The sequence below is a fragment of the Protopterus annectens genome, chromosome 4.part0 (assembly GCF_019279795.1).
Source record: "Protopterus annectens isolate FY-2018-M chromosome 4.part0, PAN1.0, whole genome shotgun sequence".
Taxonomy (NCBI): Eukaryota; Metazoa; Chordata; order Ceratodontiformes; family Protopteridae; genus Protopterus; species Protopterus annectens.
Genome location: NC_056733.1, coordinates 1,291,734,848 through 1,291,749,880, shown reverse-complemented (window position 1 = coordinate 1,291,749,880; position 15,033 = coordinate 1,291,734,848). Strand labels below are relative to the sequence as shown.

Genomic DNA, 15,033 nt, shown 5'->3' with positions numbered 1-15,033 from the left:
AGGAAATCCTTTCAACCCTTCAAGCTGCAGGAGAGAATCACCGAAGGAAGAACAGGCACAGTGGAAGAGAAAATCAGAACTAACTCTGTAATGACAAGGGGAAGCCTGCAGAGGCAGGATGAAAGGTCAAGTGGCTAAAACCGAGCCACAAACTATTCTTATTACAGCTCAAAAAAGGTATGATACCTTATTCTTTTTTCTCTGCATTATTGTGCCTCAGACAAGAGTATCTGGTAGTGGTAAAGTTATGGGTATAAACAGCAGCATACCTCTCAACCTCTCAGGGCAAAAAATCTGAGCAAAGTCTGAAATAATGGGGGGACAAGGACCCAAAAATAGGGACAGATTTTAAATATTACTCCTATAGACTTAAAGTAACAGATAAATATTTTCTGGAAGATATGAAGTCTGAAACTCAAATGTCTGTCATTTTTTAGTATTACTCAGTGACTTAAACCCTCAGTGATTTGCCAGAAAACCACAAATTTTATGAGGAACAAATCAAAAATAAGAGGCAAAAATCTGGACATTCTGCAAAAATCTAGACAGTTGAGAGGTATGAACAGCAAAGATCAATTGGCTGAGAAAATTGCAGGAAACAGCTGAAATGGAAGTTCAGGTAACAGGACATGGCTGTTAAGGAAGTTTTCAAATGTCTGAAACTCCCAGTCAACTACCAGATCATAAAGACCAATCAGAACACAGCGTCAGAGAAGCACAGGGGAAGGAAGAGAGAAGATGATGCCTAGAATATGATGCAGAAGACATAACTAGCAGCAGACCCCAGCAGTGTTTTTCAGTGCTGTGTAGCCATGCTACCTAGCAGTTGCAGTAAGTAAGCCAGGCAGCTGTGTAGGATACTAAGCCCAGGGTAATGCAGGGCATCATGCTGATGAACAAGAAAACCATAGCATTAGGATGGCATGACTGCTGAGAATCCAGTCCAGTGTAGATCAAGCACCAGCTGATGTGGGCACTGGCACAAACTAATCAGGATATATTATATGCATGGTGTGTGTGTGTGTGTGTGTGTGTGTGTGTGAGGGGCGGTTTGGGTTGATGCTGTTTAGGCTGAAGAGCTGTCATGTTATTGTCTGGGTTTTCGTTTAGTGAATGCTATCATGAGTGTGATTATAAATCTTAGTGATTGTGATGTGATCGAATGCTGTGGGTAGTGGTATGTATGTGTGCAATATTCTGATAGTGTTTTTGTGTGATAAATATATGATGTTGAGTGTGTTTGAGTAGTTGCAGAATGTTTATGCATGAGTGTGTATGTATGTGAATTCATTTGAAAGGGCTTATGGTGCAGCAGCAGCTTCGCCCAATGATGATATATGTACTTTACCTCCAGTTTGTACAACCATGATGTTAGGAAGAGGGTGTGAGTGTCAGGAGGGAATTCCACCCAGCAAAAAATGCTGATGAGTGTTGTAGTGTGAGTCTGTGTGGTGATTTATGTGATGTCTGGTTGTTGGCATGTAGTGTTCACTAGTTTGCAGTGTATGGGTGTGTGAATGTGTGTGTGTGTGTGCACGTGTGTGTGTGTGTTTGTGTGTGTGTGTGTGTGTGTGTGTGTGTGTGTGTGTGTGTGTGTGTGTGCATGTTTGAATAAGTGACTGCTAATGTGATGTATATAGTGTTATGATTAGATCAGGTGTGGTGTGATGAATATGTTATAAGATGGTTCAATATATACTGAAAGATATATAGAAAATTATGTCTGAACATCTTAAGAAGCAAAAGATTATTTATACATTAGTTCAGATTACATGAGTGGAGTAAAATTGTTCCTAGTACACTGCTACATTACAAAAAAGTATTACAAGTGTTGTATTATTACAAAGACATTAGTGTAGTTTTGTTCTTGGAACTCATGGAAGAAATGCATATTTTACAAAGTATTTCTTGCATTTTACTTCAAATATCTCAAGAAACTTAACTTGTAGACTGATGCTCTAAGGATAAACATAATCACTCAGAATAGTGTGTGTTGTTTAAGCAAAGATCCCTTTTATAGGTTCATAGGTTGATACTAGGCTATTGGCCCGGAGACCCTTACAAGCCTAGCCAAGAATTTTGCCCATGTTCCCAGAAAGTCAGCACCTGTTTCCCCTGTCCAGCAGGGACACAGGTGAGATCCAAGTGGTGCATTTTCTGTTTCCCATCCAGATTCCTGTTAAAGAGGGCTAGAGAGGTACTCTGTTTGAGATGGACAGGGAGTCTATTCTATAGCTGAGGAGTCTTTGCGACACAAACCTATCCTGTCAACAAGTTCTATTAATGTCACAGACCAGGCTGAGGCCTTGCATAAGGGTTGCGATAGTAGAGTTTAACTTACGGATATGCACTAACTCCATTAAGGCTTGGTCTGAGATTACCTTGTATGCCAGATACAGGTCACCTCTGAGCAGTCTGTATGAGACTGAGTAGAGGGACAGGGCTTTTAAACTATGTGTATAGAACAGGTGTTTCAAACCCTGGATTTTCCTGGTCAGGAACCTCTGTGGTGTCTCCAGCTGCTGCATGTACTTGGCAAGGTACATCCCAAAGGTGGCATTGTACTCAATAATAGGTCGGATAAGGGAGGAGTACAGGGATGTTATGGCCTCCTTGTTCCTGGATGAAATACTCTTACTTATGAGGTAGGCCATGTAGAGAGCCTTCTGTACAATGGAGACAACATTGCGGTCAAAAGTCAGGTTGCTATCAACCTAGGTGCCCAAATCCCTCACGACTGACTGCATGCTTAGTATGTTGTTATTAATGTGATAATTAGTGGGGACTCCATTTTCCCCAAAGGGGAAATTTAGTTTGAGGCCATGTTTCTGGCACCAGTCATTAGTTTGGGTAAGTCCCTCTTAGAGGATGTTCACATCACTAGGGGAATTTAAGACAGCACCCAGCTTGCAGTCATCTGCAGGCTTGGTCAGCCACAGACCACTGGTTTTAGCTTGCACCACAGAAAAGTATATCCCAAACAGTAGAGGCCCCAAGACCAATCCTTGGGGTACACTGCTTGTTAAGGGTCAGTGACTTAGAACCCACTCAGTCAAAATAGCCTATCAGTGATCCAGTTTGTTACCCATCTGGTAACATACGGGTTGATGCCTAGCTGAGAGAGTTCATTTATTATGCCAGAGTGGGGAATAGTGTCAAAGGCTTTGGCTAGGTCAAGGTAGGCAGTGTGCACCGTCTTCCCCTCTTCCATGGATTTGGTGACTGTTTTGAAGAAGTCGACCAAGTTTAACAGTTTTAATTTCTTTGTAAATTATGTGACCATATAAAAAGAAAAAGAAACAATAACATGTTTCTGTTTTCACCAAGTAAATGGGAGTAAATTTTAAATGAAAGATAACAGAGCTCTGTTAGCGCTGCAGCTGATGAAAAGAAAACTGCAGAATCACATGCCACTGAGTCCAGGGACTTCATAGGACTCCTCTGCAAACCCAAATGAGAAATTATTTAAAGTAGCAATTAGAGAATTGATGTATGAATGGTATTTCAGTTTGATATTTTCTTCTAAGGTAAGTAAGGAAAAGTACAATATTCTTTATGTACACAAAGAATGCTGAATGTAAAAATACATGAAAGTGATTTTATTTATGGGCACCTGTTATTTTTTTTAATGAGCAGCATATACAAACAAATCCAATTCTTTTAACAGATAGAAGGGCCCTGGTATTCTAAATGTTCTATTACATAATAAATATTAACAAAAATTAGTGTTTTGTCATTTGCTACTACAATTGATGTAGACTGTTTCCTTAATCAGTAAAGTAAGCAACTAAAAATCATGTTTAGAATTTGTACTTTTTCGAGAGTTACAGTAGCTGGCAATCACAAACCTTTTACATGTTAAACAAGCCCCTTACTCCATGCTTGTCCCTGGCATAAAATTCACAACAGACAACCTAAAATCAGATAACTGCACTTGCCCTGCTTCTGTACACCTACACCACACATAGCTAAGGACAGACAATGTTCCTGTAAATATATACAGCAACTGGACCTTGTGCTTAAAGCAGCCTGCCATTGCCTGTGGCATTTCTGCTAGTTGCTTCATGCATATCAACACACCCCCCCTCAGCGTGGAAGCAATTGATGCCTCCCCAGCCTCATTTACATCCTGATGGTGGAGTACCATGTGTTCTAGTGACTTAAACAAACAAATATAAACTCAGAAACCAACCACGGAAGTTGAAGCAATACAAACACTTGGACCCCCACAAAGACTGTTAGTCTGCAAGAAAAAATACGATTTATTAACAAGTTAACCTAGGTTTCGTCTTACATCCAAGAACTTCTTCAGAACAATAACTTACTAACCACACTCCCTTTTTATAACACATTTGGTGTTGAAAAAGTTAATTGACCTATTGTCTATAATCACTGCTTAAAGGAATATACCCCTTAAATAAGTTATGAAATGCGTATTATACACATATTCCATACTTCGTAAAATGCTAACAGTGAAATCAATAATAACATATTCAATTAACTTCAATAGTATTACGAATATTTTTAAAGGTTTTTAAAAAGAAATGGAATGTTAAGTGTTTTAGTTTTTGGTTCATGTTTTAGAAATGGAATGTTAAGTGTTTTAGTTTTTGGTTCATGTTTTCTACTGAAGTTAATTGAATATGTTATTATTGATTTCACTGTTAGCATTTTACGAAGTATGGAATATGTGTATAATATGCATTTCATAACTTATTTAAGTGGTATATTCCTTTAAGCAGTGATTATAGACAATAGGTCAATTAACTTTTTCCACATCAAATGTGTTATAAAAAGGGAGTGTGGTTAGTAAGTTATTGTTCTGAAGAAGTCTTTGGATGTAAGACGAAACCTAGGTTAACTTGTTAATAAATCATATTTTTTCTTGCGGACTAACAGTCTTTGTGGGGGACCATGTGTTCTAGTTCCTGTTCTATCACTGTTTACAGCCACGATACTTCCTCCCTAGTAATCATTCTGTACTTTGGTTCTGTTGTATGTTCTTTGCAGGAAAACATCTATCCATAAACTAGCATCCGTATTACTATAACATTTTGTGCTCTTCATGGAGCTCTGATTACATGATTAAAGGGTCTAAGAACTGGGCCATTCACCTGGTTAACAAACTGATAAAAAAATCAGTGGATAAAACTAGATAAATCACCAATTTCCCAGGGTTAGTCCCTGTACCATTCAATCAGTGGTTAGACCATGGTGCTTCTTCACAAGGCTTATAAGAAAATGGAGATACGTTAGCCCCCTTATTCATCTTGGTAGTGACTGATAAACTCTGTCAAGTCCTTCATTCATCTCAGCTTCAAACTGTGTTAATCATCTCAATTACACAAACTGTCTGTAGTCACCCTATGTGTTCATGATCAGACTGTACAACTGGCTTCCAAAAGCATGCTAGTAAATAGTGTCTCCTGAAATTATGGGTCAAAGTTTGGTTCCTGAGTCTAGAAACACAGTCCTTCTGAGGTGCTTAAACCCATTGTCTGTGAAATGTACAGAAATCCCCATTTTTGAAATATGTGCTACTTTCACCACTACATTATACTACATTGATCACTTTATAATTATGGTCCCAATACTAATTAGGTGTATAATGGCCCTGCTTAAGAATCACAGCTGCTCTGCATTGATAGTGCATTTGGTTTGGCATAAAATGCCAGAAACATACCACAAAGCTACCTCTAGCTAGTAGCCTATAATCACCAGTTCTGAGCCCTCCATCCTGCCTGTTGGCAAGCTAATGCACTTGCAGAGCCATACCTCTCAGTATCTAATGTGACTATTATTAAATCATTTCTATTATGTGTTCACAGTTTTCCCACTGTTGCATTACATGTATACCAAATTAATGTATCATGAACTATTGCTGAGCTCACCATATTGGAGCTTGGGCATGTTACCAGCCACTATACAAGATAAACAAGATGTTATCTGGTTACCTGCTCTTATTTTGCACGTTTATTCCAAATTCTTCTGGTAGATTATTATATTCTCTGATATTAGCAAAACAATAATCATGATAGCTGTGTTTTAAGCTAGTTAATGAGACTATTAATAACATCTGCAATACAAACGTGTTTGAAATTAGCAGATAGAAAATCATACAATTTAATTACATTAAAACAAGACAATTCTGTTGCCATTGTTTTGTAAACAACAGAACGGCTTTGTGACTCATATCAACTATTTTGCTTCAAAATTAAAACTTGCAGGTTAGACACTAATATTCTGAATTCTGAAAAACATCATTTGTAACAGATTAGTAAGTAAACAAATAAATAAAATAACATTTCTTACCAAGTTGATAAATTTTGTATCTTCAGGCCGAACTTCACTGGCAGGTTGAGATGGCTCTCCTCCTGTAACAAAAATATAAAACACAAAAGAAGCTGGACTTACATTTGTATACATATTCCAGAACAACTATGACTAACCTCATTTCTACAACCTTTACTCAAACTAAAGGTATTGTGCTGCCCTCAAAACATTGATATATGTTGAAATAGTAATAGAAGTAGGATGTGAGCTTTGCTAAAATTTAGGTACTTAGTTATAATCTCTCTGAATTTACACATGCATACATATCTATCTATCTACATAAAACTCAAATGCACTGGAGTATTAGGTTAAAATGTCTGTAGTTCAAAAGCAGATAAATCTTAAACAAATTTCAATGAAAAAGACTATAAAAAGGAAGAAAGAAAAACAAAAATACATATCACAGAGCAGTTAAACACTAACACTCACACACACACACACACACACACACACACACACACACACACACACACACACACACACACACACACACACTTTCAAACAAAACAGTATAGCCTGAAACTATTATTTTGGTGAGGGTAAAGGCCCATACAGTCCTAAGTGGGATGTCATCCACATGCTTTAATACTAATTCAAAGATTACAATAAAACTTAAGTAAGAGCAAAACCCATTTTAAAATGCTTATTTATTTTCTGCTTTCTGAATGACACTAACCTTGGAGAAAACAACAGTCAAAGCACAATAAATCCTTACCAAGCAAAGTTTCATTGGCTTCCCCAGCAAGGAAGAAAAGTGTACCATTCTCTGCTGAGTGTACAGGCTTGCATACAACAACAACCTGACTGTGGATACCTTGAAGAATGGATATGACAGTTTTGATTGGCTGACTAATGTGGAAGTATAGGCTAGATTTTGATTAACTGGTTTCTGCAGGTGAAAGGCTCATAAATCAGATTAGTGGCCCTTATTGTTTATTATTTTTTAACTGAGCTTCGGTTCTAGAAGAAGGATATGTTTGGTCTTGCTATACAAGTGCATATATGCAAGGCAGGAAATACTCTTGTCTTGATGGCATTTTGCCATCACCCAAAAAGATGTGAAGATTCAAAGACAAAATAATTGGTTTTAATAATTGGCTATGTCATTGGTGTCACTGGAAGGAGATCCATTGTGAGTCAGCTTCTTAAGAAATCATTGATGAGCCTCTCTGCTTTGCCAGGGATGGTCTACACCTCTCTTACCATGGCTTTTGCTTTCTGACTAAAGACATTGAAAGTCCGTTGTGCTGGACACTCCAGTTTAGTAAAGCCTAAGTCTGAAAACCTTAAAGTAGCTCTACTCAATGTCAGCAGTCTTGACAAAAAATGTCTTGTGGCCCTCCTGCATCTTTAATGTAGTCATATGTATGTAGTTACAGAGACATGGTTTTAATGCAATGAAAGCATGCCTTCTGTTCCTGATTGTTGTACATATCATGTCTTCAGACAGTAAGAAATTGTAAGAACGTATCGCTATTTGTCAGGAATGCCATTACCTCATGTGAGATTTCTTGGGACTTCAAATTTAAACTTTTAAATATGAAAAAACAATATTAATTACCAACTCTTAACTAGCTTTAGCATATCCTCGGTGTTCCCTGCCTACTAGAATAACCATCCTAATTCCCATTGATCCAAGCACATTTATGTTTGAAGACTTAAATTTTCTGCCAAACAATTACAGGACTGGTAGTGCAAATTGTTAGAATTCCCAACACTTCCTTAGCATTGTTAAGTGTTGACTTCCTTATAAAAATAATTACCGTCCTACTAGAGGCCAAAGCCTGTTGATCTTTTCCTCATAAATATGGCCTCTTTTTGCACACGTCCATATGCATCATCTTCCCTTCTGAAATTGGACCATAAATCAATGAAATTTTATTTTAAAACTGGTGCCGCTTCCTTCCCAAATATGTCTGTGTTTAGGGACTTCTCAAAAGCAAACCTTCAATTATGTGGTTTATTTTATTTATGCATTGCTTTTGTTTAATGTGTTGTTGTGACTTTGCTTAGTCAAAACCATCTTTTCAGTGGTGGGCAGGGGAGAAACTCTCTAATGTATTAAATGCATTTTTAAACAGACATTCAGTTATATATATATATATATATATATATATATATATATATATATATATATATATAAATATATAAAAACAGACATTAAGAAATATACATAAATAATTACACATACATTTGATAATTAGATTACATTCGTATAGAATAAAGGCAACTGTTACAATATAAAAGATGCTTATGCAATAACAAACATTGAATCTTGATTATTTCAAGAGGTATACTTGTGGATTTGACAAATAGATAACAAATCACATGATTAGTACATAGAAATGCAAAGAAACTGAGGTGAGGAAAGGAATTAGGTGGGGCAGAAAATGTTAATATTGTTTTTAAGAGGTGGGTATAAATAAAGTTGGTTCAGAGACAATTATACACATGTCTATCACAAGGTTTATATTAGAAGTATAGAGAGGTGGGGGTGAGTACTGTTACAAAACTATGTATGTGGTTGGGAGCTGCTAGTAAAACTGTTCAGGTATTGGTGATCACAGGTGGTTGGGCATAGGATTCTGAATGGAGAGAAATGGTTTGATGATATGGGAAGCTGAAGAATTATTTGGAGACATAAATAAATGATTTTGTAATCCTTCTCTGATGAACCAGATTGCTAAAGCTGATGCCTATATTTTTTGTCTTCTTTTCCCACTTAATAGTAGTATTGCTAAGGCAGCCTTGATCCACACCAGATATGACAGGCTTAAAAATAAATCCATGTGGTTGAATACCCATATAAATAAATTATATAACACAAGAAAGAAACTACTTAATGCCTATAAAAGAACACATTCTACATACCTTAAGCGTTCACATACAGAAACGAATAAAGATCTTAAGAGAAAGATTAGGAAGTTCAAAGCTGAAAATAAATTTAAAACTGAATCCAACAACTACAAATTTTTCATTATGTCAAGTAAGTTAACAACTAACATCCAACAATGTTCAGAGCTAGTCCACAATAATATTGCCCACTCTGACTCAAAGAAAATAGTCAATATCCTAGCTGACAAATTTAGTGTACATTTTACAGCATTACAGTTATAACTATTCCATAGATACCACAGTTCCAGCTACCCTGTACAGTTAGTACGGAATATGACCACACAGCGCTTTAAAACTATGAGCGCCTTATCCATCACCAGTAACAATGTATTTCTTTGTCTGATTATCAGTACCAAATAGGACCTTATCTGAAACCATACTAAATCACTTCAGTCTAAGCCTCTCCACTGTTTATACTCCTGAAGCCAGGGAAAAAAAAACATTGTAATTCTGCTACACAAGGATGTCCCAGTCATAGGCTCTGGTTAATAAAGACCCATTAGTCCTACCAGCCTTATAAGTAAAACCATGGAATGTATTATTCAATACCTCATTTACCTGGATTTTGAAAATATCTTAACCCTGGATGGCCTCCTTAACTTCATTTTTTTTTTCAAAAAAAAAAAAAAAAAAACAAGTTTTCAAATGAGTAGGTAGCAGTCATTTATGGACCTGGCAAAGAACTTTCACACTATTCTCTTTGCAGGTATTATTGTCTGACTTGTAGATCCATGTGTTGTATGGTGAATATCCAGCTGGTAATCTAAAAGAACCTGAAGTGGTTGGAGTCACAGATGCAACTTCTAAAAGCAAAATATTCCATTGGTGTTTCACAGGCCTTAGTGTTGGGGCTACTCCTGACCTGTGTTATCTGAGTTTGTAATTAATCACAATAGTAAGTACTTATAACCCCCCCCCCCTATTACCACCAGTGGCCCTTTTCGAAGGATTGAATGAAATAGAGTACAGGAATTTAATAGGGAATAAGACTAGACGGATTAACCAGAATTTAACAAAAGACGAACAACAGGCATTAACAGAGTTAATGAGGAACCAAGAAGTAAGAATCATGAAGCCCGATAAGGGGGGAGGGGTAGTTGTAATGGAACATTATGACTACACCACTAGAATGATGAAATATTTGAATGACATTTCCTACTTTAGTGCAACATCACTGAATGAGGTTAACATCTTTAATGCTAGATTAGACATGATTTTGGAAGAACTTTTCCAGGAATATACCTTTAGTGAAGATGAGGTGAGATACTTAAAGGTGAACAATCCTGTAACCCCAGCCTACTTTGGGATTCCCAAAATTCATAAATAATTAGGGGATCCACCAATGAGACCCATAGTGGCAGGAGGTGGGAGTAAAACAGAACCTTTAGCAAAAATGCTAGATTTCCATTTAAAAGGATTTTTTGAGGATAAAAAACATGTCTTGAAGACTCTTGGCATTTATTACAGTGTATGGCAAGGACTGAGTTCAAGGAAGAAGTTATTTTCTTGATTATTGATATTAAGGACCTTTTTCTTTGTATCCCACATGAAGAAGGAATGGAATATTTTCAGGAAACACTAAGGGAAGGAACCAGATTTTCAAGGGATACGGTGTATGTCTTAGCTACACTCATGGAATTGGTTCTGAAAAATAATTTTGTGTGGTTTCAGGGGGAATATTTCAAGCAAACCCGAGGGGTAGCAATGGGTGCAGCAGTAGCCCCTATATTTGCTAATATTGTTCTTTGGTATTGGGAAACCAAATTTGTGTTAAATTCAACGTTTAGGAAAAATATCTTTAGATATTATAGATTTTTGGATGATATTCTAATATTATGGGAATGTGGGTTTGATGAGGCAGATGATTTTTTGAACTATATCAATGCCACTACTGATTTTTTGAATTTTATTAGTAAAATTGAGAATGAAGCAGTTAATTATCCGGACATCCACCTATACAAAAATAGAAGGGATGGATGTTATGAATCCTGTATGTATAGGAAGCCCACCCATTCAAATAGTTATCTGCACTTTGAGAGTGACCACCCCTTTTGGCAAAAAAGAAATTTGGTAAAGGGCCAAATGATTAGAATATTAAGACTAACGACAGATGACAACAGGTTTAAAGATCAAATGGTAGAGTTAAAGACTATGCTGGCAATAAGGGGTTACCCAACTAGTGTCCTACAGGGATAGGAGAGTTATGTAACAAGCAGGAGAGAAGATTTTTATCCCCTATTACTGAAAAAAAACTGAGAGTTTGTTGAATGTTAAGGAGACAGAAGAGGCAACTACTTGTTGTGTGCTAACATATAATGAGGATAGTGTAGAGGTTTGTAAAATGGTGGAAAAGAACTGGAATTGTGTTTTTGGGGCCTATGGATTAACTGAAAAACTGGGTAATAAACCAAAAATAGTTTTCAGAAGAGGACCCAATATTAAGAACTTATTTGAAAGGAAGAAAGACAAAGATAGGATTCCATTAGGTAATATGAGGAAGTGCTATGGCTGCAGGGAATGTAGGTATATCTATGAATGTAGGAATATAGTGATAGAGGGTCACAATAGAATAATTCCAGTGACAGTTAATTATAATTGTAATACAAAAGGAGTTGTCTATGTGGCCTTGTGCCAGTCATGCTGTGCATATTATATAGGAAAAACAGAAAAGAAGTTAAAAAAGCGAATTTACCAACACATTTATGCAATTAGGAGACAAGATAAAACACACGCCTTATTTAGACATAGCATAAATTGTAAGGATTTTAAAAAATTCCTCTTCTGTGTATTGGAAAAGGTAGGTAGACAGGAGGGGGGATAATTGGCCCTGTTTTTTAGAATACAGGGAAACACACTGGCAGGTGTTGTTGAATGCTACAGTTTTTCCTGGTATTAATGACAGGCTTTCTCTAAGGAGATTGTTTCATTTAAAGGCAGATGAGATTAGATGAAAATGGTTTAAGTGGTTGAACACAGAAGCAATTAAGTTAGTATAAATATATATATATATATATATATATATATATATATATATATATATATATATATAAACAGATTAAATGTTTATTATATATGTGTTTTTATAGGAGAATTATTTATGTATTATATATAGCAATATATTTTTAAAGAACATATTAATGTGTTTTTATCTTGAGCACATTTAACTAATTAATTCATTTAAGTTAATTGATTGTGATTAAGCAATTGAATTGTATATAAAAAAGGGGGGAAGTGTGTAAGGTTTTGTATCTGATGAAGTTCCGTTTGTATTGAGTGTGAATAAAGGGAACAAAAGCACTTATAACCTTACTCTGTCTGGTGTCTGGTTCTTTTCAAGGAGAAGGTATCCTGTGACATTTTTTTGTTGGAGTTTGTAATTAACTATAAACTGGGCCTTGTTATATGCTCCTCCTCTGAATCACAATTGCTCCAACACTGGTTAGACTGTGTTAATTACTAGCGCAAGGACAGTGGTTTGAAACTAAATGTAAACACTGTCATATAGCTCACTTTGTAAATAAAACATTTCCACATTATACCATATAGGTAATGCATTTCTTGAGTCAGTTACTTTAATAAGGGATCTAAGCACACTTGTTGATAATTCCTTATCTTTTGGCCATCATGTCTCATTACTAATTCAGAAAGCCTTCTATCTGGCTCATGCAATTTTCAAAGATATTTGCTCTAGATCCAGAGAAGTATTATTTCTCCTTTTTTCATCTCTTATTAGACTCATTATGGAATACAGTGTCCTTTTTGGCATGCATTTGTCAAAATGTTTATGACATCATAAGAGACTCCACAGATTTCTAACAAAAAAGAAAAATGACCTCAAGGCACTTGGTTATCTGGACAGACTTGCAGCCCTCTCCCCGTTCTACAAGTCATGAAAGACTCAACCCTCCTTGATCTCTTAGTCCTTCACAAAACAAATGGTTCCTCAAATACCTGGTTGAAGGACCTGAACCTTCAGCAACAGATAAATAAGGCATGTTGGTGTGATAAATATCCCAGTGTATCCCCAACTTCTGAAAGAAACTTAAACTACATGACAAGCAGCGTAGCTCTATTACCATATTTGAAATGAACCTAGAAAACAGGATGGACAGCCTCAAATTCTCTCTCTCATATGTCTTGCGATACTCTGCTCATGGAAAGAGTGAGGTTTTAAATGCAGTTTATTTGCTAGTCTTGCAGTGATCTGTCGACTTATTGCCTAGTACTTACCAAGCATTACTAATGCAGCCAATGCAGAAGCAGACTTGTAAACGTAACCATAGATACATACAAGTATAATTTAAATAATAGCGATACAAGGACAAACCTTCAAAATGACAAACATTTCAAGGAGCACCAGACAATAGAGGCTGCTAGAAAAAAATCAAAAGTTAGAGAAATGTATACATATTCAGCAGACACACACACTCAAACTATCATTTAACACTGGAAAGGCAGGCATTATGTATAACTGTTTAGGGTATGAAATGTATGCAAAAGAAATGAAAGCAAAATGCATCTAAAATAATGAAATTACCTACACTGGATAAAACTGGTTATTTCCATGTTACTGTTGCCCTGCTGCATAATATAGAATGAGGATGCAGACAAAAGCAAAATGTAGATATTTAGTTGTCATCCTTAACCAGACATACTACAGCAAATCACAAATAAAACAAAGTATAATAAATATTTTTCTATCAGGGTTTCACCCACACCACCAGAAACTTTATGCACCAGCTTCAATGCTATATTACTTTTTGTAAATAATACGTCTAGTTTTGTTGTAAAATCTATCATGCCATTTACCTCTGAGTACAATGATCTAGAAAAAAAGGGATGAGGAAGATATGTAATATACTCTGGCTATAAGGAAGATATGTAATATACTCTGGCTATAGGTCACTGGCAATAAAAATGCAGCTTTATATTGGAGGGAGATTTAGTGAGCAAAACAGGCTTAACAATTTGCAATATCAGGTCTGAGAGTTAAACAAAATGCTGAAGAGTTCAATTATAGGTTTAAGGGTAGATGGAGTCTTACCTGTCGATGAAATGGCTATGTGAAGGAAGAGTGGGGAGTTGGTCAAGTGACTTTGGTATGGAAGAGTGGGAGCATGTCAGTATGGTCATAGGTTATGTGGATGGTGAATTTTCAGAAGAGACTTGGGGGGAGTGGGTGGGTTGAAAAGTAGAGGGTATTAGTAATAAAATATATAGAACTTAGAGTGTGCATGAAGGAGATGGTAGTTATAAAAGGGTAAAAAATGATGTCAAAGCAGACATTCCTTGGAGTGAAGTACAGTACCAGTCTGGTATGGGAGATGTGAGTCTTTCTGGTGCTGTACATTATCTGGATTGTCAACACCAAATTCGAGAGGAGTGTATGAGGAACAGACAAGGGGATATAAGTAGAGCTTCATGGAGTTTAGAGGGGACGAGGTTTGTGGAGGGGAAGAGTGGTTGTTTTAGGCATAGATCAGAGAATAAGAAGTAGCCTGAATCTATAACTTAGGTAGGGTTGGAGGATGGTAGGTTAAAATGTTACTCTGAGGTTGGGGAGGATGCTAAGGCTGTGAAGTGATGGATACTGAAGGAGAGGGTATACACTCAGAGCAAATGGGGAAACAGATAAATAATATAAATGTATTGTGTGAGGAAGTGTTTGGGGGGAAAGATGTTTTGCAGTGATGTGTGGTGAAGGAACCGATGGTGAAAGAAGGAAAAAGAAATTTATTTGATGAGCAACAGTTACGAGCTAAAGGACAGGGGTACTTTAAGTAAAAGTCATTCTAGATCTCACCT

General features: G+C 36.5%; 1 protein-coding gene across 1 annotated transcript in view; it reads right to left on the bottom strand.

The window, feature by feature from the left end:
• The window catches only part of LOC122800438, an 89,120-nt gene that overhangs the window by 44,330 nt on the left and 29,757 nt on the right, over window positions 1-15,033 (bottom strand). Inside the window, exon 4 of the mRNA XM_044069882.1 lies at window positions 6,313-6,374. Within this exon, the coding sequence (XP_043925817.1) occupies window positions 6,313-6,374 (62 nt within the window). The remainder of the gene's footprint in view (window positions 1-6,312; window positions 6,375-15,033) is intronic.